At 40.8% G+C, this 27401-nt stretch overlaps 1 protein-coding gene across 1 annotated transcript in view; it reads left to right on the top strand.

The window, feature by feature from the left end:
• Positions 1-6036: 6036 nt before the first annotated feature.
• rttn (rotatin) overlaps positions 6037-27401 on the top strand; it is a 34397-nt gene continuing 13032 nt past the window's right edge. Inside the window, exons 1-32 of the mRNA XM_080489902.1 lie at positions 6037-6210; positions 6472-6659; positions 7427-7616; positions 7799-7897; positions 7988-8078; positions 8389-8503; positions 10419-10569; positions 10886-11054; positions 11641-11831; positions 12017-12132; positions 13035-13202; positions 13277-13489; positions 13665-13777; positions 13893-14019; positions 14346-14471; positions 14750-14866; positions 15415-15554; positions 16134-16305; positions 16383-16482; positions 17362-17447; positions 18035-18152; positions 18678-18774; positions 18857-18922; positions 19032-19223; positions 20794-21036; positions 22304-22460; positions 23343-23512; positions 24249-24468; positions 25534-25662; positions 25854-25964; positions 26562-26720; positions 27213-27290. Coding sequence (XP_080346028.1) covers positions 6180-6210; positions 6472-6659; positions 7427-7616; positions 7799-7897; positions 7988-8078; positions 8389-8503; positions 10419-10569; positions 10886-11054; positions 11641-11831; positions 12017-12132; positions 13035-13202; positions 13277-13489; positions 13665-13777; positions 13893-14019; positions 14346-14471; positions 14750-14866; positions 15415-15554; positions 16134-16305; positions 16383-16482; positions 17362-17447; positions 18035-18152; positions 18678-18774; positions 18857-18922; positions 19032-19223; positions 20794-21036; positions 22304-22460; positions 23343-23512; positions 24249-24468; positions 25534-25662; positions 25854-25964; positions 26562-26720; positions 27213-27290 — 4443 coding nt within the window. The 5' untranslated portion in view covers positions 6037-6179. The remainder of the gene's footprint in view (positions 6211-6471; positions 6660-7426; positions 7617-7798; positions 7898-7987; positions 8079-8388; positions 8504-10418; positions 10570-10885; positions 11055-11640; positions 11832-12016; positions 12133-13034; positions 13203-13276; positions 13490-13664; positions 13778-13892; positions 14020-14345; positions 14472-14749; positions 14867-15414; positions 15555-16133; positions 16306-16382; positions 16483-17361; positions 17448-18034; positions 18153-18677; positions 18775-18856; positions 18923-19031; positions 19224-20793; positions 21037-22303; positions 22461-23342; positions 23513-24248; positions 24469-25533; positions 25663-25853; positions 25965-26561; positions 26721-27212; positions 27291-27401) is intronic.

Raw genomic sequence — 27401 nt, 5'->3', positions numbered from 1 at the left:
CACACTGTCAAGTGTATGGCAGTCCTTCCCCAACCTGCTTAGGGCAGCTGCGTGCAGACTGGCTCTATGCAAAGACGCTAATTACCAGACCCTATTAGGGTTGATCAGGCTGCCTTCACTTGATGTGTTAGCACAGGCAGGGGGGGAGAGGGAGGGAGGACTAGCGGGTGGGGGAGGAAGAATAAGAAGAGGGTGGCAGCACTTAGATATAACACCAAGGACACTGGGAAACGAGGATGCAGTGTTTCCACAAACTAAATTAGACCTGACAAACAAAGTTTAAGTGTGGTTGAGATCTGTTGCCAGACAGTAAAAACAAGTAAATATTCAGCAGTGGGAATAACCCAGTCTGTTTAGTACAGACAGGGTAAACAGATCAAATAGTTACTAATAGCAGGCTGTTTGGAATTTACATAAATCTTGCTCTCGTAGCTTGATGGAAGCTGAGTAACCGCACAACGTTATTAAACAGGCACGCAGCACAACATATGAGTGCCTCAGGACCATCCCTCTTCACTCCCACTCCATATCAATATTTCCCAAAGAATTTGAATTTATGTAAAAGCACGAATCAAAATATTGAATCACAAGTCAAGCCAGAACATTGTACAGGCGCCGGCCAGCCACGCTGCTTAATGAGACACCCCCTCCGTCTGGGGAGGGGGGAGCTCCTCGTGTTTCATCTTAATTTCAAATGAACGCTGTATCAGCCATAAATTATTTGCACAATATGTCTGCACTCGGCTCATTTTGACTCAGGCCTTTGACTTGACTCCTCTGCCGACGGGGGATTTTGTGGGGCCCCTCAGTGCCCACCTTCATATCCTCAACACTTGCAGTGGAGCGGAAGACGGGTACAGCAGGCATGTCAGACAGAGACAGGGCCAGCGGGACCACTTGAGGTTTTGTTTCAGGAGTGACGGTGGAATAACATGGGAAGTGTTCGTCTCCAAACACAATCTGAACAGTTACAGAGAGAATGATCCTCACAGCAAAAGCTTCCGCAGTTCTAAATCCATCTATACATTCACTTTTCCCCTCCCTACAAGTTGTATAAGGTCTTCAAAGATTTGCATTAATTACCATTACACCAGCTGTGTCCATATACAATCTAATGACTCAGCTTTAGAGCTCAGTCCAAACAGCTGCCTGTTTAAAACAATGAATAAATTGTCCATGCTTGCGCTAGTTCTTCGGGTCTCTTGTAACACCACCCTTCATTTCACATTATTAATTCTGCTTGTAACTCTTTTTATTTTGTTGCCATATGGGGTGCTGAATTCTGGACAATTACAATAATGATATGGTTAATTAGGTGAGTTGACCTTGTATTATGCATGAGAAGCCAACATTTAACACTATCGCAGCTCAGAGTTTGCTCTTCTGAAACATTTGACAGGTGGCGGTTAGTGCAGTTTTTTTCCCCCAAAAAAAACATTAGGCGAAGACTGGAGGGTGAAACAAATAAAGTGGGGGATTTTTTTTTCTTCTTGCTGAATGAAGGATGTATTTTTCTAACAGTATAGTGGTGATTTAAAATTATAAAGGTTTTCAGCTTTAAAAAGAACCTAAAATTTAAATAGATAGAAATGTGTTAATCTACACGATAATCATGGTGGTTGGAGCCTATCCCTGCAGAGTGGTGAAAAGCTGCAGGAAGTCAGAAAAAAAAAAAAAAAAACCTTTGGAGATGTGGGAAGAACATCCAAACTCCCTGTTTAAAGGATGAATCACTCACTGAGTTTTAACCAAAACACTTCAGCTGTGAGTCATAAATACTAACCACTGTACCACCATACTACATCTCATTTGTACCCGATTGAATATTACCTTTAAACACAGACACTTTTGTTGGTTGTCTTTACAGAGAACTTAAAAAATTTTGCACATTTCGTTAAGTTGCAGTGTTCACCAATCATTATATTAAGTTTCTCTTTGATTAGAGTGAGAAACTAGAATTCATTGGCTCTTGTTATTGTTGCTTGATGTCAGTAAACTATATATTTAGCTTCAAATGAATGCAATGATAGCTACTGTGAATATATGCTTCCATAATGATATTGTTATATTAAAGATTATCACAAGACTGTTTTAGGCTATTCTGTCTATATTTCAACTCTTTAGCTTTAAACATCCACACATTGGGAAGGTTTTAGATTGCCATGATTTCCTCTCAGTGTTCAGGCGAGCATTCGTCAACAGCCTGGGATGGTTTCTTACCAATGAGACGCCTGATGAAAAATAACTTATCCATAATGAACAATTGTTCATATTTATGTTAAAAAATCTATACAATTGCTTCAAATGTCATCAATTAAAGGTGGAGAGTGAATAGGTTCATGCACTTCTAGACTATGGAGTCAGTGTGGTTTACACTCAGTGAGAATACTTTTGGTTTGAATCTGTTTTTTGAGGTCATTAAGGAGTTTGCGTGTTTTCCTTGTGCACATGTGGGGTTTCTTGAGGTATTCTGGTTTTCTATAACAGTCTAAAATGAGTCATTTGAGGTTAATTGGTGACTCTAAATGAGAATATGACAAAGTGAGTGTGTATGTTTGTCTGTTTCTCCGGGTTTTCCCCTGCTTTCATCTATAGACAGTTGGGATCGGCTCCAGCCCCCTGCGGCCCTGACAGTTGGATGGAGTGGTACAGAAAATGGCTGAATGAATGGATATTTACGAAAAAGCAACAACAAAAAACATGAATTTTTGCAAGCATACAGACTTGAATCAGACTCAATCCATGTTTTCATTTATTTACACTTAGCGTCTTGTCCGCAGCTCCAGTTAACAAACAATTCAAGACACGCGTTGGCTGTCAAACAGAGAACTGAGGCACTCTTTGTAAGTAAACTCCACTGCTACCGCAAACTCCTTGCCTGACCTCGGGCGATGCACTTCCCTTCCAGGTAAAGAATACCCCCTCAGCTGTTTGAATGTCCGATCTCTCTCTCTGTCTCTCTCTCTCTCTTGCTCTCCCTCCCTGTATTTTTGTTGAACAGCTTTAAGGTGTCAAAAAAAAAACCAAACATTCATGGAAGCTCCGTCCTGTATACAGTATCAGACACTGAGAGAACTGGAATAAATTTTTAACTTCCACAGGTCAATGGACCCACTGGCAGGTCCATCAATATGACTCATGTTGTGCGGACAAGCTCTGTTCCAACCCACAAACCTTTATTTCATATTCTGGTCCAGATGCATAGCTTTCCAAACACAACAAATATGTCCTACAACATCGACAACATGTTGGTAAAAAAAAGAGCATCGCCTCTCAAATTAAGGATGAAATCAATATAAATTTGATTCAGGCCAGATTGGAATATTGAACACGTCATGTGATATATGGGGTGTATTAAACCCCAACAAAAATATTGTTGAAGATGTAAATTAAACAGGATATACTTATTTGCAGAACTGTCAAAATGATATTGATGTAAAGGATAACATTGACGATGGGCTGATGTTAAAAGTAAGCCACTTGAAAAATTGCATGGAAATAGCAGCCGTTTTAAATTTACACTTCCAGAAAGATACGGTTTGATCCATGTTTGCTGTGTTTGATTACTTGCGTTGTCACCAAACTAATGCCTGTAAATGTTTGGGATGTTATATTGGGGCCGATTGCAGGAGATTTTTGTGTTATTTGTTTTTAGATTTGCGTCTCATTGCAACTTGCGTTTGCTTTTTCGATGTCTAACCCTGAAAATGAGGTTGTAGATTTCTGTGTGGCTGACAATGACTGTGAGGAAGAAATTCTGTCCATTTGAAGAATCATGGGGAGAACTAGATGGATGATGTAGTTAAGTACCTGACTCCTGTTACAATAAAATGATCATGAATTATGAATTTCCCCAAACACTTGAAAGTGTCATGGTGATTGCAGAACATGTAGCATGCGGCTAAATTAATTACGGTCTTAAATCCCTGTGGAATCCCGAAAAGCTGGTTGATTATATTATTATTATTATATCAAATTACAATTTGCTAAGTTTGTTAATTATCACCCTGTCGGCGGATCATATCCATGTCACGTCTGATGTGTGAGATCTCGTGCAAGTGGATTAATTTACACACAGAGGGTGAAAGTTGTGTTGCGAGGCAACGCACATCAAGTTTGATTTTTGAAAACATCAATGTTTGACAAGATTAATTCGATGACAGGATAACGCGGCGGCTGTCATAACTTTATTCAATATGTCAGCAAGCCAGAAGCTGTCAGACATTCTGAAAACTTGCCTTCGAACCCCGATGACACTAGAAAGAGAAACTGCTTCAGCCTGTTTGCATAACATTTTGAAAGCAGATGAGAGACGTGGGGCATTAAATGGCACATCAGCTGGGTTGCATGGGGAGAAAAAAAAAACAACCTAAGAGCTAGATATCTTGCAAATACTAACTTAAGGTCTGTGGCAAATAGAGCTGAAAGGTTTTGAAGGGCAGGTAATATGAAGATACGAATTCCTGATATATACACTTTCTTTTTAAAAACTCAAATCTTTTTATCTTGTAAAATTAACATTTTAAAGTTTACTGATTCAGCGTTGTTTTGATTGCTTTTGAATTAAATTAAATTAAATTAAATAAAATTTAGTCTGTTTTGCATCATTGCATTACATTATTTTCTTATCTGTTCCCATCAGTGCATTGCATGCAAGACAGAAATAAAAAAAGATAGACACTTTAAAAGAGACAAAACAAGAAGGAACAGATGATAAAGCAAATTTTGACGTCAGAAAAAAAAAAAAACCTGATTATTGCGACATCTGAGGCAAGAGAATTCGTATAACATCCTAATCTTATTGATGGTGTATGAAGCACAACAGGTTCTTTAATTGAAATGTTGCCAAAGCTCAATTGAAGCTTTTTGCTTTTGCAGTTTGAGCAAAGTTAAGATCCTGGACATATTCTTTCTTTCTTTCTTTCTTTCTTTCTTTCTTTCTTTCTTTCTTTCTTTCTTTCTTTCTTTCTTTCTTTCTTTCTTTCTTTCTTGCAAGCTCCACACAGAAAGTCTTGGCCAGTATTTGAACCAAGGAACTTATGGCCAGTAACCATGGTGCCACCATGCACTAAAAAGGAAAAACATGTACAAACTTAAGTGGTGTAGTGGTTGGCATGTTTGTCTCAAAAAGAAAATAACCCCAGATGGAGTGCTGAGTTTACATGTTCTCCCTGAGTGGGTTTTTGCCAGTCCCAAAACATGCAGATTGAGACTGTAAAATGCGAGAGGTTTGAATGTGAATGTGTTTCACTGTATAAATCAGACTTGGGCATCATATGACCTGGGAGCCATATGTTGCCCTTCACCCCGTGACTGGCCCTCAGGGAAATCCTGAATCAAAATCAAAATTACTGTTATTACTGACTTTATTGCATTTAAAATTGACACATCTCTCTCATAGTATTGGCCAATATCATATTATTGGTTGTGTCTAGCTGCACCTTGGATAGCAGAGATAGCAAATGTTCCCTTGCAAAATTGGTGTTTCACAGTGATAAAAACATGGTTAATGAAAAAAAATAGTTTTTATTTACTTAATTACTGAACTCGAAATTGAAAAAAATGTACCGGTAATGATTTCCAGACAAGTTCAGACTGAAAAACAGTGATGCAGAGCAGCAGTAGCTCAAAAAGACCCTGTTAAGAACTGCTTTTAAAAAGAACCAAGTCAACTTAAATCTCCATGAACGTTTCATGTGTCTCTTTGGGAAAATTGGTTGTCCACCCCTGGTTTAAATTGACTAAATACACCAACATTACAAATAAGGGGAAAACAAATTCTCAGTTTTCAGTTCATGTGTTATAAATCTAAAACATTAGGACGTTTCACAATTTTAACTGAATTGTGGTGAAAATGAACGTTTCCACTGTGTTTATACTTTTTCTAAACACACCAGTGTGAGATTTAGAGCGCTTACTGTGTGGTCTGTCAGTTTCCCCACACTGTTGCTGCCCATGAACGCACCCTGTGTGGTGAATCAGTTTATCCCACAAAGCTGCTGTCCGTGAACGCACCGTGTCCTGACCTCCACAGGAAGTGCGGTGACGCCGGCGCGGCCGTTGAAAACAAACCCGCTCACAGGCGCTGTTGACATGAAGCTTTCAGACACAATGCACACACCAGCGGTCGTGTTTTAAAGCGTCTTATCACCTAAACTTTCTATAACATCACAGCGGATATGGAGTTATCCCCTCTCATAAAGAAAATGAGTAAGCTGAACTGTTTGCTCGGTTGGAAACGGACTTTCCCCAAACTTATGTTGTAGCTGCTTGTATGCTAGTGAACAGTAGTGGCTCCTTGTTGGAATTGATTGATTTTCCCACTTTTATGGTTTTACTTTGCTATAACGCTGCTGTAACACTCAGGAGCTGCCTGACGATGAAACGTTTTCGTCAGTTTTGTACTCGAAGAGGAAATCGCGTTGAACTCTGCTGTATTGTCTGTGTAATACTGTTTTCCTCTAACTTCAGGTCACTCTCTGTTGGAGATCAGAGTTCGAGCCTTGAAGAACATCTTAAGTAAATTGGACCATTCCCTGATTTCTGTCCACGATATTGTGCAAGAAAAGATGCTCTTTGTGCATCTGCTGGAGTGGTTCAATTATCCCGAAGTGCCAATGAAGGAGGAGGTCCTTGAACTGCTCCTCACCCTATCAAAGGTATTATAAGGTTTTCACACTAGGAACTACACTCAGTCAAAAAAGTTATTAGACTTGCTTTGATTATAGAGTTTCTATTTTAATATGGACGAGATGGATTCAAAATGCTATTGTTGCAATGGATTTTCAGCAATCTGTCTTATTGACTCTTATTTTCTATTATTCTTCTATACTGCTTTATCCTGGACAGGTCACCAGTCCATCATAGAACCAGCCAACCACACACACCTGCATTCACACTTAGAAGCATTTTAAGGTTAACATAACGTCGTATGCATATTTTTGGACCTTAGGAGGAAACTAAAGTGCCTGGCGGGAACCCCAACACACTCACAGAGAGACTATGCAAACTCCACTCAGAAAGGCCTGGCTGGTATTTGAACCCCAGAGCGCTAACCATTGTTCCACCATGCAGCCAACTCTTATTTTCTTTACCATGTCATCATAAAAAACAAATACCATTAGATTACCACGCAAGATGAAACCGTATACACAATGTACAAAACCTAGAAAGTACTCTGGCGTGCTATGGCATGCTGTATACATTTTAATTAGTAACGAAAGCTTAGTCGTGGGAATTAATGACCAGTGCTATTTTTACATCTCTGCAAAAAAATCCAGTCGATTTCTTGCACGCACCGCAGAAAACATGCCAATGTTGGGACAAAATATGTGACCATAGCTTACGCTAACCGGTTTCATGCCGGTACCACACTCTCCATATTGTTCATTATGTGACCATTTGTTTTGTGTGTTTGTTGCCAAAGCATCCAAGTGCAGCCCAGATGCTGAGAGACGTTGGGGCTGTGGAATTTCTCACCCAGCTTTCTCCTAATGTGGAGCCCAGACTGCGAGCTGTCATCGATGGTACCCTGGACCAGCTGTTCCAGCTACCTGAGCTGTTCCCTAGTCAGACAGTCATCTACTCACATGGACCACCAAGTACTACTCCAACAGGTGTTAGGATTTAAGCCAAATATTTCTTTCTGCTTAGTGCCTGTCATTTAGATAACGCTAAATGTTTGCAATACTATACTGAAGAGATTCAGGATGAGATGATGCATGTTGTAACTCTGAAAGCACTGCGATAAATACTTGCCGTGTGGGAATGTTATCCTAATGACAAGTCTTTGTTGCAGCACTAGAAGATGATATACCTGAAGAGGATTTGCGTAAAATGGGTTATTTTCACAAGAGCATGAAGGGCCAAACGGAAGAACCACCTCAGAAGATAGCAGGTGCCCTTTGCTTTAAATGAGCAATTACCGTTGTCCAAATAAGCATAATAATGTTTTTTTTAACTCTTGTTCACATTCTGTGTTGTGCAGTGCACGAATCTGTGAGATGTCTGAAGTTTTCTGTGTTTCCATGGCTGACCTTGACAAACACTGACAGACACATACTTTCCTCTAATGAGAGGTAAGACGCAATGCTACAACCAATAATATATTAGACGTCCACTTAAATAAATAAACCAGATATGAATAATGCCATTTTGCTTGATTAGCTTTATAATTTATCTTGGTAAGTAAATAGCATAAATTGTTTCAAAGATTTCAGACTTGTAAAAAATAAAATTAAGACTCCACATCGAATTATGTCCTTGATGGTCTCTGCATTCAAAATCATGGCCAAACCAACTTATTTCCCCCTTCAAGAAACCTCTGTAAATTTACAAAACGTGTCTGCTGTGAAGTTAGTGAACTGTTCAGTTTGTCTTTGAAACAAGTTCTTTAGGTAACAGCAATCCTAATCTGGTGCGTACGACATGCGAACTCCTGTGCGACGTCATCATGCAAGACTTTCCTGCTGAGATCTTCCTCCAAAGGCCCAATATAGTAAAGGTACCGCAGTGTCTCAACTCTATTAGTAGTGGAACTGTAAATAGGAACATTTCCACATATTTGTATGTTTTTTTTTAATGATGACCACTATAACTCTACCAGAGAGAATCTGTTGTTTTATGAACTGTATTAATATATTGGAATAGAATATAAAGGAAATAAGCTGGCACACAGTGATTCAGTGGTTAACCTCATAGCAAGAAGTGCATGTGCAGTTTGCATGTTCTCCATGTGTGTCTTGGTTCTCTCTATGTATTCCTTCTTTCTCCTAAAATCCAAACTCACGCTTGTAAAATTGATCAGTGTTTCTATATTGATTGTAGATCTTTTTCTGTTGTATTTGGAAGTTCAATTCAATTTTATTTATATAGTGCAAAATACAACACATTCATCTCAAGGCATCTTCCAAATTTGTTTTATTTTAAATACTCCAACTATTCCACTTTTTTGTGTTATATCTCAATGATGTTACCCAGACTGGTTATGGGACAACGAGAGATCTGCTGTGGTCGCTGTTGATGCTTTTTGATTAAAATGGGCATAGTGTATTTTGATGGATAGTGCTTTCTTTTCATTTTCTGTTATTGTCTTACTTCTGAAAAATGCGTGGGGATTTTTCTTCTTTTAGCACCATGCAGTACTGTATAATAGCTTCCACTGCTAAAGTTTAACTTCAGTTCTGACATCCTTATGCTCAACATAATTCCCCGTATTGTGAAAGTGACGCTTGATTCAGGAATGCTGAGAGAAGAGGTTAAAAATGAGAAAGCAGAGTAGTCAAGAGTTGGTGTATTTTCCGCTGCTATCTTGTCTATTTACATCAATTAGATGCAATATATTGTTTCGAGCAGCTAGTGTAACCGATTCATAATGGATTTATTGGATGGTCACTCCAGCCACTGTCGAAATAATAACCTGTCACATGGTGGCCTTGAACAAAACATCAATTTATAATTCTCTGTCCCTGATCTTGCAGGAGGCCTCTGGAGGTTTACTTTGCTCGAGTAGGTATTAAATAGCTGCAAGGATATCGTTTGGTCCTGATGTGCGTTCTGCAGGGCGTGAATGTCCTTGATGGAAGCATTTTTGCTTCGTTCCTCTAAGGTCTCCTTCAGTTTGAGAGTTCCTGTCTAACTGGACACAGACGTCCACGGGCTCCGAACAGTCATCAGACTTGTCTTGTCAGCTTTTGAGGAATGCCAACAGCTGACGAGTGGGGTCATAATCCTAAAGTCTGCAATGAGCTCCCACTTTGTGCTTTCATCAGACGCGCTCTCTCGCTCCATCTCTGCAGGCACTCGCTGCACTTTTTGATGTATCTACCAACACCGCGTCGGCACCAAAGTGCATGTGTTATCTGAGCTCTTCATTTCATTGGCATGGACGGAGTGTTGGAGGAGGCATCATTTTGTCCCCACAAGCCACAGTGAACATTGCTATTTTGTTAATAAAGTGGTGCTTTTAATTACTTCGGTCTCGGGACATCATTAGCATACTGTCACCCAGTAGTCTCCTCATCAAAAAGAAATCATTATTGGAAAGTACTTTTCTTCTTGTGGCTTCACTTGCCCCGTCTTTGAGTTACTGGACCTATTAAGCAAAATTAAAAGACTTGAATTTAGAGACCTGACATCATTAGCTGCAGAGGGCAGGCTATCTGAACTTGGAACAAATTGCTGCTTCAATAATTCAATTCCACTTGCCCTTTTCATGTAACAAACTTTATTACGACTTCTCTATCATTGTCAGTGTCTTGTTTACACACAGTCTTTGAACATTATCTGTCTCAGTTTGTCTCTATATTGGCCTAAAAAACATTATTGACCCCATTACAATAAAATACTTGATATATATTTTTAGATGTTTAATCCTAATCACAGTTATATAGCACCTTAACATCTCTTTCTGCCTTCAGAACCTGCTGTCCCTGTTAAGGCTGGGTACAGGTAAAGGTGAGGGGAGCCACCTCCACTTGCCAGCGATTTCGTGCCTGCGGCAGCTTTGTGTAGGGCTGAGGAAGAGACTGCGCTTTCATCAAGATCCAAGCTTCTGCTCTGTGAAACAAGGTAGCATGCCTATATGTAGAATTCTTATTGGTGTTTTTTTTTTTTTTTTTTTTTAAAGCTGACTTCAGTTGGCATGAGTGGTAAACAGTTTTCATATATATATGTATAGTATAGCGTGAATCTGTCTAATCCTGTCAAACTAAATGTTGTAACACCAGTGTATTTAATCTAGTTCATTATATAGTCACTGTGTAGTAAATGGGGTTAAGAGCCTTCCTCCAGAACTCACAGTGGCAAGCTGTCATCAGCTAGACTGGAACCCCCCCCCCCCCCTGTCGCAAATGTGAAATGATGTCCTTTCCCCGTGGCTGTGTAGACCCAGTGTCCCAGAACTCGTCTTTCTCTCACAACCAAGAGGCTCGGGCCACCCAGCGTTCACAGGCCTCGTCCCCCGGGGCTGAGGGTTCTCCCCGGCCCTCTGTCGTGGGACGCACAGGCCAGAGAGCCAGAGGAGATGGCCAAGATGGCGATGTAGCTTCTAACAGGTTTGTACATGCAGAGAATGCTATTTAACTATGCATTTTGAAGGCAAAAAAAGTAAGAATCAAGATCGTGACTCTATTGTTGTCGTCTAAAATGTTATGTCAGTGAAAGCAGTGATTTATTTAGTTTAGCTTTTGTCACACTTTTGAAGCATAAATTGTATTATTTCTGTCTGGGTTGTTGAAATAAAATTTTGATATAAATTCTGCTTTGCAGCTTATCAGATGTTAGAATGGAGTCGTGTATTTTCCTTTTTTTGTATTTGGGCTTGAAAATTGGTGCACAGAAGGGTTTCCCTTTGCTTTGATTATGACAAAATTGTTAGTGACACGAGCAGCCCACACAAGAAGATAAGACTGTAAAAGAGAAACTGTGGAGGATTTTCCTTCTTATTCACTAGGAATGACACTAGGAGCCCTCTTGCGGCTGGTCTGTAGTGTTTAAAAATCAGTTTTGATTCCTGTGATGGCACGCTCAATTCTATGAACCATCCCCACTCAGCCGATGAGTCATCCCCTTGTATTTCAGTCATTTCAGAACAGATCGTGAATTTACTCTTGTTGTTCGTTCTTCTCTGTGATTCATCAGTGGCAGCTCACACAGGGGTGGAGCGGCAGTCCGGCCCCCCTCACAGACGCCCCATTCACCTGCAGATGTGGCCCACTTGGAGTTTCCGGACCTGGGTGTGGAAGATGTCCTCGAGCTGCAGCTGCAACAGCTCACTTTGGCTCAGTTCAGTGTATCAGCTATGGAACATGCCATACCAATGCTTAAGACAGGTATGTTTCTTTGCACTTTTATTGTTTTGACAACAATATTTTTAATTCCATAGATAAGTCTTTCCTGCCTATTTTTGCATTTTTCTTTAAGAAACTTGAGATTTTGTACACGTGCCCTCACCTGTTTCTTTGTGTCAACTAGACTCTGTTAGCCATCTGAACTCCTGTGTTCTCCTGCTTCTCAGAAGGTTTCCATGTGTTCCATCGTGTTCTGGAGCTGCTCTGTGACGCTTCCCTCCTGCTTGGGGATAGTGTTTGTGAGCTGGTCTGGGACGATCGCAGCCTGGTGGGGATGGAGCTGGCAAGTCAACACAACTCATGACAGCCTCTTATGTAGATGAATGGATACACTTCACTGAAAGGGGGGGACTGGGTTGGCCACCAGACAATTTGCCACAGACACACAGGCATAAGGTACTCAACTGTCAAGGAGAACTGTGGGCAGGCGATTGAGCTGAATGAATTATACGAGGTTACAAAGGCTTTTTTCCCCCGCTGGTAACAAAGACCATCTTGCACATGCATGCATGACTCGTCTGTACCTCTGAGCTTATCCAAACAAAATTACTGTGTTAGTGAATGTCTTCATTTATTATGCGTATAAAGTCCACAAAATGGACTTGTTTAGCAGGTGTGTTTTTTTACCTTGCAGAATCATTTGTCATCCTCCCTGGCTGTTTAAAGGGTATGTTCCTCTGCAGGGGGATTTACACACTTGTCAAGTCCGGGCCCCTGTGGCCCTCTGCTGTTTAATACATGCCTAGAGCCTTACAGCCTGAGAACTATTTTGTCATCTTTATGTGGAGAGCAGCTTTCGCGTGCCAGACCTCTAGGTTTTTCCTGTGGGAACTGGCCAAAGTGTTCAAGCCAACCTCAGTGATGCAGAGGACATGTACTGCCCCCTGCTGGAGTCTGTCTCCCATTGTTCAATTTGTACACCCAGAACAAAGTGGCTGAGAATAGATTGTTCCAATTTATTCATACTGAGATAGGGTGGATTTGTATCTCGTCCCAAAATAACCCTGAAATCTGATTACATTCAATTCCTAACCCCTGGAACGAACAATTTTTCTCCTGGCTCTCCGCCAAAAGCTCCGTCTGAGTGTGTGAGCATGCACGCCATGCCAGCGCACGTGTGTGTATATTGGTGTGTTTGTGAGGCATGTGTGCTTTTGTCTACATTTCTGTCTCTGTGTTTTTCAGAAGGAGAAGCTACAGTGCTGCATGGAGCTACTAGGAGATATTCTGAGCTATCACCAGAGCTGCTCAGCAAATATTCCACACATTTCCCAGCTTCACCATAAAATGGCGCACATAGGCTGCTCCATATTCACCGTCAAACTCCTACAGACCATCCTCCCTCCTGAGAAGGTGTGTGCTTCCCCAACTCACATTATATTACTTATTTTTCTTTGAAAGTTAATGTTTCTCTTAACCTCACTCAGGCCAGTGGAAATATCCCAGAAAGCACAGCAACTGCCCTTTTCCACATATGCTTGGACACATCAGTGGGGACTTTGATACCCAGCATGCAAGAGACTGCAGTGGCCTACTTAGAGCAGGTGAACTCAGACAGCCATGACATCTACAGGAGAGTGACCAGAGCTTCCCTCTGGATGGAGTCCACCTGCAACTTTCTCAAAGAAGCACAAGCCGAGGTAAAAGCTGTGGTCGAGTTGAGCTGCCAGTCATCTTTTGGAGGCATATATATATATATATATATATATTTTTTTTTTCTTTTCTTTTCTTTTTTTTTTTCCATCAGAAAATGTGTTAAGGCAGAAACCCACACTGCATGTTTTTGTAATATCTTCGATCTTTTTCCATCTTAAGGGGCAAAATAACTGGTTGGAGTTGCTGGAGTTGGCAGACCAAGCCATAGACGGCCTCCCATTTCATCAACACTTGCCCATCGTCAAAGAATGTGTTCACATTTGCTCTTACCTGTAAGAGAAAAATCGTATTCATGTGTTGCTTTGTCATATCAGTCCCATGTTCTGCTGCTTTCATGTATAACACGTGCTCATTTGTGCTTGTTTGTGTTTGCTTTTCTTTGGTTAGCTGGAAGTTTGATCAGCCCAGTCCCCTCCTCCAAACTGAGAGTCAGAAGGTCCTCCTCAAGCTGCTGGCCCATCCTTTACTGCCTGTCAAGTCTGAAACTTATGAGTGCACTTTAAACCTCGTCAAGGTCAGAGCAAGCCGTCTTATAGAAACGGTCATTGTTTAAATGAGTGTGAAGGATCATTGCTAAGCTGTACTAGCCTGATGTAGCCTGCTTTGTGGTGTGTTCATATGTAAATATCTGGAATGAAGATGGATGCGCCGTCGCTGCTTGACAGTGTGCTGTAAAAAACCCCACTTGACATTTTAAATCAGTCTTTCTTTTCACTTTACGGCTCACAGTCTGGAGTGCATTGCTACGTTTAAAGTGAAATAAAACTCTCATATTCAAGCACAAGTGAGAGGATTGTGATAATTTATGACGCGCTCTGCTGTGATTATATATACCCCCAGGACTGCCTTGGCATCCAGAATGTGTCGCGACAGGAACCAGAAGTGTGTGCTGGAGTCAACATTCTTCTCCACCACAGGGTGCTCTATGAAATAAGCACTTTTGGACTCCAGGATTCTTCCGAAAAGGTGCACATACTACTCATGTATAAGGAATCTAATGATTTAGACATTTAAGAAACATCAGTTAGGCCATTTTTATCCATGTTATATATTAGAATCACAGACAAGTACTTGAGCAACGAAGATTAATGAATCCTATGTGTCATTTATTGTGCTATACTTTGAGGCTATTGTAGATTGTTATGTGATTTACACATTTTAAATATCTGCCCCCGAGCTTCCATACAAGTGGATTTTTATCAGCGTTGTCTTTGTGAATTCAGCAGTTTACCTGTGATCTATAGGTGAACCTCCCTGCCAAGGATATCCTGCTCTTCCTTCTCAAGGGACGATTGATGATGAAAGGATCAACCTGGGACAAGCTCAATGAGGCACTGTACCCGGTCATGCCCATATTACAGGTGTTGTATTTTCCCTAGTGTCTGCGCTCCATTTCTTTTAAGTGGCATCATGTTTGGATTACTACATTACGTGTTTGTAGAGGAGGAAGTGGTATGTTCTCCGCAATCAATACAACAATGATCAAAAGTGCAATATTAGCACTCTTGGACCACAAATACTGCATATTGAGCTGCCAGTGAGAAAAATTTAGTTATTCTCTCATTTACATATTCGGTGTTGTATTGCTTTGTTTTTTTGGGTGGGAAAAAAAAATCATTAATTGTTCAGTTTCAGGCAGGAGGAAAGCCAGGAAAATCATCATGAATAAACATGAGATTTTGACTAGGCTGTCAAGTGTGATTTAATTCAAGGAGGCCATTCAGATATGGGCCCACCATGTCAACAGGAGACGAAGTGAAACCACTCCTAATCAAAGCGTTGCATATTCTATTTACTGTTGCACTGCTTAGCTGGAATTCCCTATTGTTTGCTTGAATGTCTGCCAAGGCGGTATTAGAATTGTGTGTGTCTGTGTGTGTGTGTGTGTGTGTGTGTGTGTCTGTGTCAGGGTTACACCAGTACTGAGGAGCCACTGGGAAACTGCGTACTGCTGATAAGTGACATGTCGGACGTAGCGACAGACATCGTGTTTCCGAGGACGGCCAAGCTAAAAGCTGCACTTCGACTTCTGTTCACCAGACAGCCCTTGTGAGTCCAGGCTGGGGGGGTCTTTCCATTGTCCTTGTTTGCAGTCGTGTCTCTCTGTGTTTGTTTGAGCGTTACATATCAGCACAGATGTGTGCTTTCTTGTTTGTGGATGCCTGTGAAGTATCAAACTGCATGTCAGATGTGTTTCTTCAACTTTTTGAGTGAAGTTGATTAAGTTGACTGTGGGTGGAATTGTTTTACTCAATTGTGCCCTTTGACAGTTGCGGTGGACATGTTACCGCTATACGTTGATGTCACTTCATGTGCTCATTAAGTCATTGTGACAGACTTTGAGGCCTGTTTAAAATGGCCATACACCCAATCTCTCTCCATGAATATTGATAAAGCTGGAAATGAACACCAGAGAAGCCCTGGTAAAATCTGGCAGCAGCTAATTGAATCATCTCCAATACCTGGCATTATTTTGACGACTAATTGTTGTTTGCATGTAAAAAAAGAAAAAAAAATTACAGCTTGTAACATTTTTAATGATGTTCGTGCTTCACTGCAGATAACAGGTTTCCATATAACTCTTAGTTAAACTAAAGCACAAATCTTGTCTTTTCTCATTATGAACAGGGTGAGAATAGCAGCAGTACAACAAATCCTGCCTCACTTAACTGGCAGTGACACTGTGAGCAAAGCCAGACCAGAGCTGGATCAGCCAGTTGTTTCTTTACTTGCTAATATCTACTGCCTCCGGGATCCTCTAGACATCACACTCGACACCAGCAACAAGTCTGTCTTGAAGGTATGGACCTAGATACATGAATAAAAGAAAAGACTGTGCTCAGAAATAGTTTACTCAATATGTTTAATGGTGATCAGGTGGAGTCGGTGGAGAAGCTGTTTTCTATACTGCGCTCACGCACTGTTGACATCTCATTGAGAAGATCAGCGGCCGAACAGCTGTCTGTTGTGCTACAAGGTGAGTTAACGGTATAAGACCGCAATGATACTGCTTGGGATCATAGCCTCTTCTGGTGGGTTTTCAAGTAAAACATTTACTTCACCTCAGTGATTTCTTGGATCCTCTCGAGACTGCCTTGAAGACGTTACAGAAAAGCCAAAAACATTTGGGCACAACCTGTCAATTACATAACAGCAGCAACCTTTAAATACCAGCAACTTGCTGTTTCCTGCCTCCCAACTGTGTCTCTCAATGTCAATATTAATCCCACCTCCTCTGACTGAACCTGTATTTTTTATCCGTAAAGAGAAAGGAGAAAATCAAGATTGTAAACTTTTTTCATTGTATTTTATCAAAATGTTAATTCAGAGACCCTCGGTTGGGAATCACTACTGCAGTATTTTTAAACCACAGTTTCTACCTATAGATTCTTCTTTATCTGAGCACACAGATACTGTATACTGACTGAGGTTACCATCCAGCTCCAGTGTTTTTCCACTAAATGTCCTTGTTGTTAGTTGGAGTTTGACCACCATCACCCTGAGATGGCTATCATGCCAGTGAAAAATGTACAAGCACAATTTAATGGCTAATTATTCACATCTGTCTAATTGCTGATTATGTGTCTTACTTGTCCCAGTTGACAGACGTAAATGAAATGTTATGCATTTACTGCAATTTAAAAAAAAAAAAAAAAGAAGAAAATAAACTTTTGAAAGTTTGTGTGCATACACGAGAGCTTTCCTTTTATGAGAACTGCCATTTGCAACCAGTGCTGCAGTGTTTCTGTCCTCCCACTACCATATGTTTTAGGCAAAAAGGGGAAAGAAAATAGTCAACGATTATGCAAATGTTTATCCTCGTATATTAAATTGCTCTCTCACTTGTTTTCTTCAGACACAACAATGCACGCGGTACTAAAGAGTCTTGGAATAACAGATGAAGTTATCTCCTTCATTATGGAGACTGTAAATGGCGACAAGGTAACCCCCCCCCACCCAAAAAAACCCCCCAGCCTTAGCAAAGTGATAAGTAGATGCTTCTGAATGAACTGCCACTGCAGTCAAATCAAAGAAACTCTGGAAATTCAATGCTGCCGTGTTTTCTCCCATTTGTGTACATGTCCTTGTTCCTGTGTGCTAATGTGTGAGTACATGTGTTGCCAGCGGATCTGGAGGAAACCCACTGAGGCGTGGATGATGGAAGGATGAAATAGTGTGTATTAATAGAGTCAGACAGGCCCTGGTCAGCAGTGATATTCTCCCTCTAGTTACAGCAGTCTGCTGATCATTCCCAGGCCTTGAATCATAAAATACCCAGAGTACTTTCACAACATGGCTACATAAACTGAGGTGAAGGAACATGGGTACACTGAAAGACTACCATAAGCTGAAAAGTATGTAATGGGGTGTCTGCAGGATGGATTTGAGTTTGGTTTATTCGTGATGACAGTAAAGAAATATATTCCATTAAAATGTGATATACAGAGCAGGAATAGACAGAAAGAAAAGTTTTGTCAGTGTTTTTCCTGCAATTAAACACAAAGTGTGAATGTTGGTGTTCTCCCCAGAGCTTGGATTGTCTGTTGGAGCCTTGTGCCTGCATCCTGAGAAAGCTAGTGTATGCTGATCCGTCTCTGAGGCACAGGCTGGCACAGCACAACCTCCTGCTCCTGACACTGCTCAGGGGTACGTTCGCAAGGCAACTCATTAAGTAACAGCTAAACGCAGTGTGTTGTGTAGCCCCGGGGCACATTGCCAAGTCATCCGCTTGATGCGTTGCTTTTAACCCTGTTGTCACACTGTAGTAAGTGGCATTTTAGCATGATGCAACTTGTTGCATTGGTGCACTGATACAGTGTTCATCAGTTTACCTCACAGCAACCCACATCGTCATAGTTAAATTGTCTGTCGGCCTCTTTAAGTTCGGGTGTTTTTCATTTAAATGTAGTCACTTTCATGGTTGCTTCTTGTATTTTTGCATAATATAATTTGTTTGATTTAGATTAGAAAATAGAGTTATGGGCAAATCACTGCAAAATATACAAAATGTTTTGATGCATGACAAATGTAAGCTCTCCTATCTTCAGTTCTAAAATGAGGCTTTAAGTGGAATTTCACAATTACAGCCCATATGAATTATTCACGACCTTGAGTGATAGACTGTAGAGGGAAGTTATAATGAAAATTGTCTCTGTTGTGTCTTCATTACAGCGTCCTTGATATTAAAGGAAAATAAAAGTAATGGAAGTGAGATTGCGGTCCTGATGAGTTTACTGCTATTTGATGAAATTGCGCACATTGAGACCTGGTGAGTTTATTTCAGTTTTTTTCTTTGAGCGTTCATTGCCTCGAATTTTAATCCAAATCCATTTAATATTTCCTGTTTTCAGGTCAGAGAAGTCGAACACAGACCTGACGATGACTCCGTTCTCCTTGCCACTGACAGTAATACACAGGTAACACTAGTACTTAAGGTACAAATGTCACAGATGGAAAGTTTAACTTCCTGTCTTTCACTGAACCCATTAACATCATTTTTTATCGGTGCATGCTTTTTCTTTTAAGGTACAACATTCCCTTCCAGGCAGCAGCCCATCATGCTGTCAGCCCGCACTGCTGCATCTTGGCTCCTTCATCCGACCTCCACACTCTCCGTCCTGCCCGCCAAGCCCTTCAGGTGGCCTGGAACACTTCATGGTATTCTGGGATAGATAACCTCCTGGAGCAGCTGAGTGGTCCTAAAAGTGACGTTACAGAGTGAGTTTTGTTTAAATGTATTTACCTTAAAGCATGCAATGAGAAGTTCATGATTAAATAGCCATGATGCCCATGATTCTTGTTCTTTTGTAATAGCAATGATTAAATAATCATTTAATGGTCCTGAGGTTGAGTGGCTCATCTTCCAATCACTATACTGGTGGTTTGATCTCGAATTTCGATCTATTCGTTGTGTCAAATTGTCTTTGGGCAAGATACTGAACCCAAAGTTTCTCCCAATAAAGGTGACCGCCTCTTAATGCAGCAGCTGCCATTGGTGTTTGAGTGTGTGAGTAAAAATGAGTGCAAAGCTATTTGAGATGACTATAGTTGTTGAAATGTGCAATTTAAGTGTAATCTGGGTGTGAAAATCGTTTCATTTCAGGGGTCATGTACCGAACAGTCTGTTCTCAGTGTGGCCAGAGCAGCAAAATAATAGCAGTTTTACTTATAAATAACGACAACACCACATTTTCTCTTTTCGTTTTATTGCATACATTTTTTATTGAGTACATTCTAAAAATGTTCAACATTTTTCAAATCCTCAGGTTTTTTTTTGGTTTTGTTTTTTCAGACTGTTGGCCAAAGCATGTCAATTCTTTGGCCTTCAGTGTAAATATTTTCACAAATATCAAACTATTTATCTAACTAGATGTCACTTTTTTCTTTTTTCTCTATTTCGGTAGTGACAAGGTCATTTGATTTTACGACAGGCATTGCTTCGGTCTGCTGTTAAATTGTAAGTTTCAATAATTAAGCTGGAGCTACAATTACAGTTAAAAATTGCAGTTAATTTCTTCTTTGTAATTTTTGGTTTGCAACGTCTCAGGAGAGACAAAGCCTTCGTGTTCCCCTAAAGAAGGTCCCAAACCTCATGTTGGGAACCAGAGGTCTCGCACACTAATTGTATCTCAGTGCATAAATGTTGCTTCTCACTCAGACATCTCAGCGTTTTGTAACATTCTCTCTGGTGAGGAGTTACAGTGAAGAATTAGATTCAGAGAGTTGGCATCTTGTGTTTCATCTGTCTTCATTTACTCTTAATGTGACCTAATTCAAACAAATGAGAATGTCTCTCACAGTTTTAACCGGCTTGATTACAGCAGAGACATTTGAAACGCACAATGGATTGATCAATCCATCTGAAGCAAAATCTGGTACAGTGCTATGATTGGTAGAAGAGTACTTGCTTAAGACTAAGATTTCTTTATGAAAATTGAACGGTATCTTGGTGTTTGGGTAGAGAGTCTCAATATCAAATGCAAAGCCAAAATCTCTTTTTTGATATTATTACCAGTTCAGTTTATTCTTCTTGCATTGATTCTGGCTTGTATGGCCGCTGCTGCCTCTGCTTAACTCACTTACAAGAAATCCTCAGCCAGCGTTTCTCTTCTGATGACTCATAAATGTCTCATCCCTCTGGATTGGTGATCAAATATGTTTGTTAATGCCACCATTAGTATGCATCTGAGGGCGCTGCTCATCCAACACACTTGTCAGCACATCAATAGTCATGCAATCTGATTTTGAATATATATTTTTTTAACCATTTACATTTTGCTCCCCACAGATTTCATCCGGATTTAATGCTCTCGGAAGCACAGGTCTTGTCTCTGCAGGCAGCGCACCTCCCCACTGTGCTGCATGACTGCATCCAGGCCATTGTCACAGCAGCAGGACACCGTTCTGTGGCCTCTGCCCTCTCTAGGCTCAGCTTCTACCTGCTGATTGACAGAATGGCTCTCCCTCACGCTCCCACCTACGGCTGCAGAGGCACCCTTTGCTCTCTCAGCTGGCAGACCGCAATAACAAGGTATAGGGTGTACACTTTAAATGAAGATTTATAAACAGTTGGTTTCATGCAAATCACTAAATGCATCCTGTTAATTTTCATGAATTAAGAAAACGGTTTATTGTGTCCTCGGCACTCGATAGGTGTAGTTTTCAATGTGTGAGGCAGGCCTCCCAAGAGGTAGCAGCAGAAAAACATCTGGGAATGGAATACAATTTCAGAGCATAATTTTGTGTAATTAAGATAACTAAATATGTTAAAATAAGCTGCAGTATGATAGTTGCAGAGTATATGTGGAAAACTTGAAAAATAATTGAAACTAAAAGTATCTAACTAGCAGGAGAAAGGTTATGCTGTTGCTTTTTATTACCTTTTGACATCAGGAAGTTTGGCATTCAACCTAATCCTCCTATTTGGCATGAGAGAGTGAAGGAAAGAAAGAAACCCCTTTATTTGTCATCTGTACACAGCACCACAGTCAGTGAGACTTTTCCTCTGCATTTGACGCATCCCGACCAAGCAGTGAACAGCCACTGTGTAGCCACCATGGAGTGTTTAAGGTCACAGTTGTCACTCCTCCACCAGTGTCTTTCCACTTCACTAACCTTTAGGCCGCTACTGCCCCATGTGGACATATTTGAGGTCACAGTTTGGTTTGAGTCCTGTGAGTGGGGCCGCATCCTTGCATTCTCTGAGATCCACGGCAATAACAGTAAAACTTCTTATTTGGTACAACATTGGTTTGTTTTTCATCTATATATTTAGAAGAATTAATACATTCAGATTAAATACATGAACTATTAGGATATATCAGATATAACGTGTTACTCCTCTTATGATTGAATTGACTGGTTATATTCTTATTCTATGATAGTAGAATTGTCAAAAATGCTGCCCTTTCCCCAGATATTTAAAATTTTCATTATCTGGGTTAAGTCTTAACCTGTCGTGTGGTGGTCCAGTCGTGGCAGATATGGCTACTGTAATGACCAGTGTATACAGATAAAGTTATATGGATGGATTATATGTCTTTGGATTTTCTACGTGTCATAAACATGCCAGATAAAGGTTATGTTTACTAATCCATACAGATTTGAAGAAATGCTTAACATTTATTATACATCTTTGCAGCACTAGTCTTTAATTTACCATCAGTTTAGATAAAACGTTCACTGTATAGTGTGTACAGTATGTAAGGAATATATCAACATAGAATTTGACAATATTTTTCTTCTTTCAGCTGTGTTCTCCTCTTGCTGTCACGGTCTCTGTCTCTCCTTCCCTGCAGGTTTCTCCAGGTGCGTCCTGCCTGTGTTGAGGATGAAAAGTTGCTGGTGGGCATTGTTGCATTTTTGAATGCCTACTTCAAACAGATGCACACAGAGTTTGTGTGTGACCCAGAGGACAAGGACCTACGCTGGATACTGGAGCTGCTTCTCAACCAGGTGCACATCATTTACACTTCCTGGACAAACCTCACTCCCATCGTGCAGTGTTTCTTTTCAAGGTTTGGACTCCAAGGGATGATTTATATAGTTTTCTTTTTTTTGGCAGCATAGATACAGATTCGCTGGCATGACATAAGTCTTTGGAATATGATCAGGGTTTTCCCAGTACGACAGTAGCTATCTTTTCCATGTGTGTACCATTGTAGAATGCCTTTGATGTATGTGTATGCCAGGAAATATGCAAGTCTTCCTCTCCATCAGCTAGTAATGTTGTTATACTCTCTCCTCTTCAACGCACAGTTATATACCTCCAATCAAAGCATGAATAAATCACATCACATTGTCAAACAAGCCAGGCAAATTGTTTTCTCATAGCAACAGAAAGGTGGTATCATAGCTCTCCACCTCAGATTATTTCCTGAGCTCTTTAAAAAAAAAAAGTTGGAATTATATTTTTTTACCGGAGGACAAATACCACCTCACAAGGAGATCAACTTTTAGGATTTAATCAGTCTCACCTAGGCTTTCTCATTAATGTGTGTGTAAACAATAAGTCCTCCCCTGGCAGCTAAAGCAGACTCAGACTGAATGCCTGGTAGGGGTGAGCAACGCTACTCTGCACCGTCTTTTCTGTAATTACTGAGCTGTTTCAGGAACATCTGTCGCGTCAGACTCCTGCATTAACTACTCAGTCAGTATGTGTGTGCGGCTCAGTGTGTGTTTTTAAAAAAGGAAAAGAGGAGATGCTTGCTGATCTTTGCTGCCTACAAAATATATATATATTTATATATATGTACGAACAATGAAAATAGAATAATTTGAAGATAATGGCATACAGAAATCCAATATTTTTTTTGTTTCCCTTCACTACTCTTCCAGGAGAACAACATGTCTCTTCTTAACTTACTGCTTGATGTGGAAACGCAGACCTCGACTCAGAGCCTCGGGGAGTCGGACGAGCTAAAGAACCATGTCAGCCAGAGACTGCAAAGAGAACTCACCAGCTTCTTTAGTACCCTGCTGCTCCATCTCACACACACTGCTGACAGGTAGACTGATTCTACCTGTAGAAAACCTAGAAAAACCTTTCTATATGTATTATCGTTAAATTAAGCACAACTCATAATACAACTTGAGTTTTATTAGCTAAAACAGTCACACGGATCCCCTTCTTAGATGTATTGACTTTACCACTCATCAACTGAAAAGACACAGTTGGCCTTTTTGTACTGCTGACTCAATATTCCGTAACGATTTGTTACTGATTTAAATAAAAAGAGCAATTCCAGTAGTGTTTGCTCTCTCCCCTCACAGTGAGATTGTCCCCGATTTGAGTCTGTGTCTGGGCGCTCTTTCTGTATGTGTGTAGGTTTATTCTGCTTACTCTGTTTGTTTGTTTTTCAAGCAAGTCCAAAAACAGGGATTTGAGGTAACATTTGAGGTGACTCTAAATTGCCCACAGGTGTTAATGTGAGTTTGTGGTGTACTCGCAACCTCTCCAGGGGTCTTCCTTGAATTTGCCCATAGTCAGCTGGGATCAGCTCCAGCTCTCCAGCACGCTGAGCTGGAAAAGGGAAAATAGAAGATGGACGCAATCCATATTTGTAGTTATATGTAATCAGTGCAGATTTGTGGAATAAGAGAGTAATCTTTAAAGTAGTAGTACCCAGTGTATATGATTAGAAGCATGATTGAAATATTGGATAATCAAATTCATCGTCTTTTTTTGGATCTTTTTGCCTCATATTTACTCATTACTTGCTCTCTCATTTCCTGTTTGCCCAGGCTATGCTTGGCTTTAGCAGGGCCATTCAAGAGCCAGCTGGCAATCCGTTTGCTTCAGAGCCTGCGGGTGTCCGACGCCCCGCGTTTCTATGGCCTTCCCAGCCTGGAGAGGACACTGCAGGGCATGGTTTGCCTGACTGCCCAGCCTGGCTGGAGCTCCCACTGCCCTGACCTGGAACCCAGCTCCCTCTGCTCCAAGTATCTCAGCGGGTTATTGGAGGTGTGTGTGTGTGTGTGTGTGTGTGTGTGTGTGTGTGTGTGTGTGTGTGTGTGTGTGTGTGTGTGTGTGTGTGTGTGTGTGTGTGTGTGTGTGTGTGTGTGTGTGTGTGTGTGTGTGTGTGTGTGTGTGTGTGTGTGTGTGTGTGTGTGTGTGTGTGTGTGTGTGTGTGTGTGTGTGTGAAGTTGCGTCTACACACTATATGTGCATATGTTCATGTGTTTTATGGGCATATGCAAACCTCCTACCAGCTCAAGAGATAAAGAATGCTTACATAAATAAATAAATTGAGTAGCATGGTACTTTCCGTGGAATTAATTAAAATGAAACAAAATGTGGTTACGAGACATGAATTGTAAGTTGTAAAAAATCTCATTGATTAGATATGCCACACTGTGAAGATGCTGATGAGATTAATCAGCCTTGCCTTTTCCATCTGTTCAGCGGTCCATAAAACAATAGCGTAACATAGTGTCGACCAGCTTGCACAGCAGTACTCTGCACAGAGGTGTCCAAACTCTTATTTTTTTGCCTGGAAATGAAGACCCCTAAAGACTAGGCAGTCCTGTTTACGCAACCCATCGCTGTTCGTTCTGAGTATCTCATAGCGCAGTTTATATCATCATAACAATAAAAGAAGATCTTAGCTTTTCAAGTCAGGATTTATGGGGGCCCTCTTCCATGCATTTGGAAACGATCAGATACTCACCTCTTTCACATTAGCCTTTTAAACCCTCTGATTCACCTCCCAGCTCATATTCTTGGCAGTGGAGGAGCCTGAAATTCAGCAGGCCTTGAGCTTCTCTTTATATGCCCCCAATGTGCAGTCTCACATCCTAATGGCTTGACAAAACAAAAATAATTAGCCTCTGATGTATTTAACTTTGATTTGAATGCTATATGCTGAAGGATAAACTTACAGTGAGCTTTTAACCTTTAATGATTATTCATTAAGTCAGTAGCTTCATCCAATGGTGTTCACTAAATTTAAAAGAGGTCAGCATAAAATGTGTCCTTGTATGAGGAAATTCTTGACCACATACCGAAGCATATATGTCATTTGCACAGGTGATTTCCTCATTTTATGTTGAGTGGGGCGGAAACTCCCTGTCTTTTATGGGGAAAGGCGTCACCAAGAATGCGATCATCTGTTTGCTTCACCTGTCGCATGAGATGATGGCTCAGAACAAGGACAAGGCAAGTGGAAACTTACTTCTGCTTAGTTTAGTGATGCATGAAAATGTTTGATCAGATTTGTCCACCTGATGTAACCATTTGTTGGGGATGTTTCAGCTCTGAACGTCTGACTTTTGGTAGAGAGACTACGGTTTTAAAGTTTTTTAGAGTCAAATCAAACTCATTTCCTTCTGAATTTGTTTTCCCATCAGAACCTGATTTCCCAGTGGTCTTTGGGGAACGAGACAGCTGCTGAGGAGACTAATCCCTCTCAGTTGGGTTTGGCCTGGCTCGTCCCGCTATGGGTGGACAGAGATCAAGAGGTAAGGAAAACCACTTGCCTTCTGCCGCCTTCAATCCATACTATTGTCTAAACTTGTGCATGCACTTGTACTGCATACATATGGAGTATATCACAATGGCTTTCTAAGTATTGAAGAGTTATTTCTTTACTCTGCAGCTTCACTCCCTCAATTCTTCCCGTCATAAAGGGAAGTTTTAGATGTTTGACTTTTGGGACGCAATGAAACCTGTAACTGTTGTGCATGAACTCGCTGACAAAAAGAAGTACATGACAGCAAGTTGTACCAAATTCTCTCGCTGTCTTCAAAACTAAATCCCTTCACAAGTCAGTCTAAGTGGCTCCCTTGACAGTGAATGGTCTGTCTTTGCCATCATCAATTCAGATGCCAGTCGAGTATTATGAACAACCAGTGTGGCCAAATTAATCTTTAGCATCACTATAAATTTCTGTCTCATGACATTAGTGTTGTCTTTGAAATCCTTCAGTTTAATCTGCAGCTGCATGTTGCACATCTTGGGGCTTTATTGTCATATATCTCCTCCAATTTATTTCTTTATTTTTTATTTTATTTCTCCCAAAACATCCACCCAAATCTGTGTGCCCCGTCTCATGTCAGGTAAGGTTTGCCAGTTTGGGTTTAGGTGCAGCTCTGTCCATGATGCCCAGCGGGTGCCAGGCTCTGTGTGCCAGTTGTCAGAACATCAGCGGAGGTCTGTGGGGCACGTTGCTCAACATCCTCCTGGATCAGCAGGAAAGCAGCATGGTTCGGAGAGAGGTATTCAAAAAGAGTGGAACTAAGGATTTTTATTCACATGCTAAATGCAATTTTTATTTACTTTTATTGCTTTAAAAGAATGTACAACTTGTTCTGAGGAGTCCTAGGCGAAAGACGTAATATTTTACTGTTGGTAAAAATTACAGAAATGAATTACAAAAGCTCAAATATCTGCTAGTAAATGTCAAAACTTATGATCTACTGTTTTTTTACTGTTCTAAAATGTATTCCAGGATTTGACACTGATTCACCAAATATTAAACTGTGAAAGCAAAGGCAGATTTAATTTTCATCTGATCAGCGGTCAGAAAACGAGGAAAGACTTCTTTGTATTACTAGCCAAGTACAGGCAGATGGCACTGTTGCTGATGCAGTGTAACTTGTGTGTGTGTGTGTGTGTGTGTGTGTGTGTGTGTGTGTGTGTGTGTGTGTGTGTGTGTGTGTGTGTGTGTGTGTGTGTGTGTGTGTGTGTGTGTGTGTGTGTGTGTCTAGGCTGCATTTATCCTGCAGAACTTGCTGGTGATGCCAATGCCTGCCAACACAGAGGAGGCCAAGGACTCCCACTGGCAGGTCAGCAGATCTGCCAGCCAGTTAAAAAGCTTTTATAGACCATGAACCGCTTTCTCTCTCCCCATCTTTCTGTTTATATCCCCTCTCTGTCCCTCTTTTCCATTCCTAAAC

This window comes from Lipophrys pholis, assembly GCF_963383615.2.
Source record: "Lipophrys pholis genome assembly, chromosome: 20".
Classification (NCBI taxonomy): Eukaryota; Metazoa; Chordata; class Actinopteri; order Blenniiformes; family Blenniidae; genus Lipophrys; species Lipophrys pholis.
This window is presented reverse-complemented; position numbering and strand designations above follow the sequence as displayed.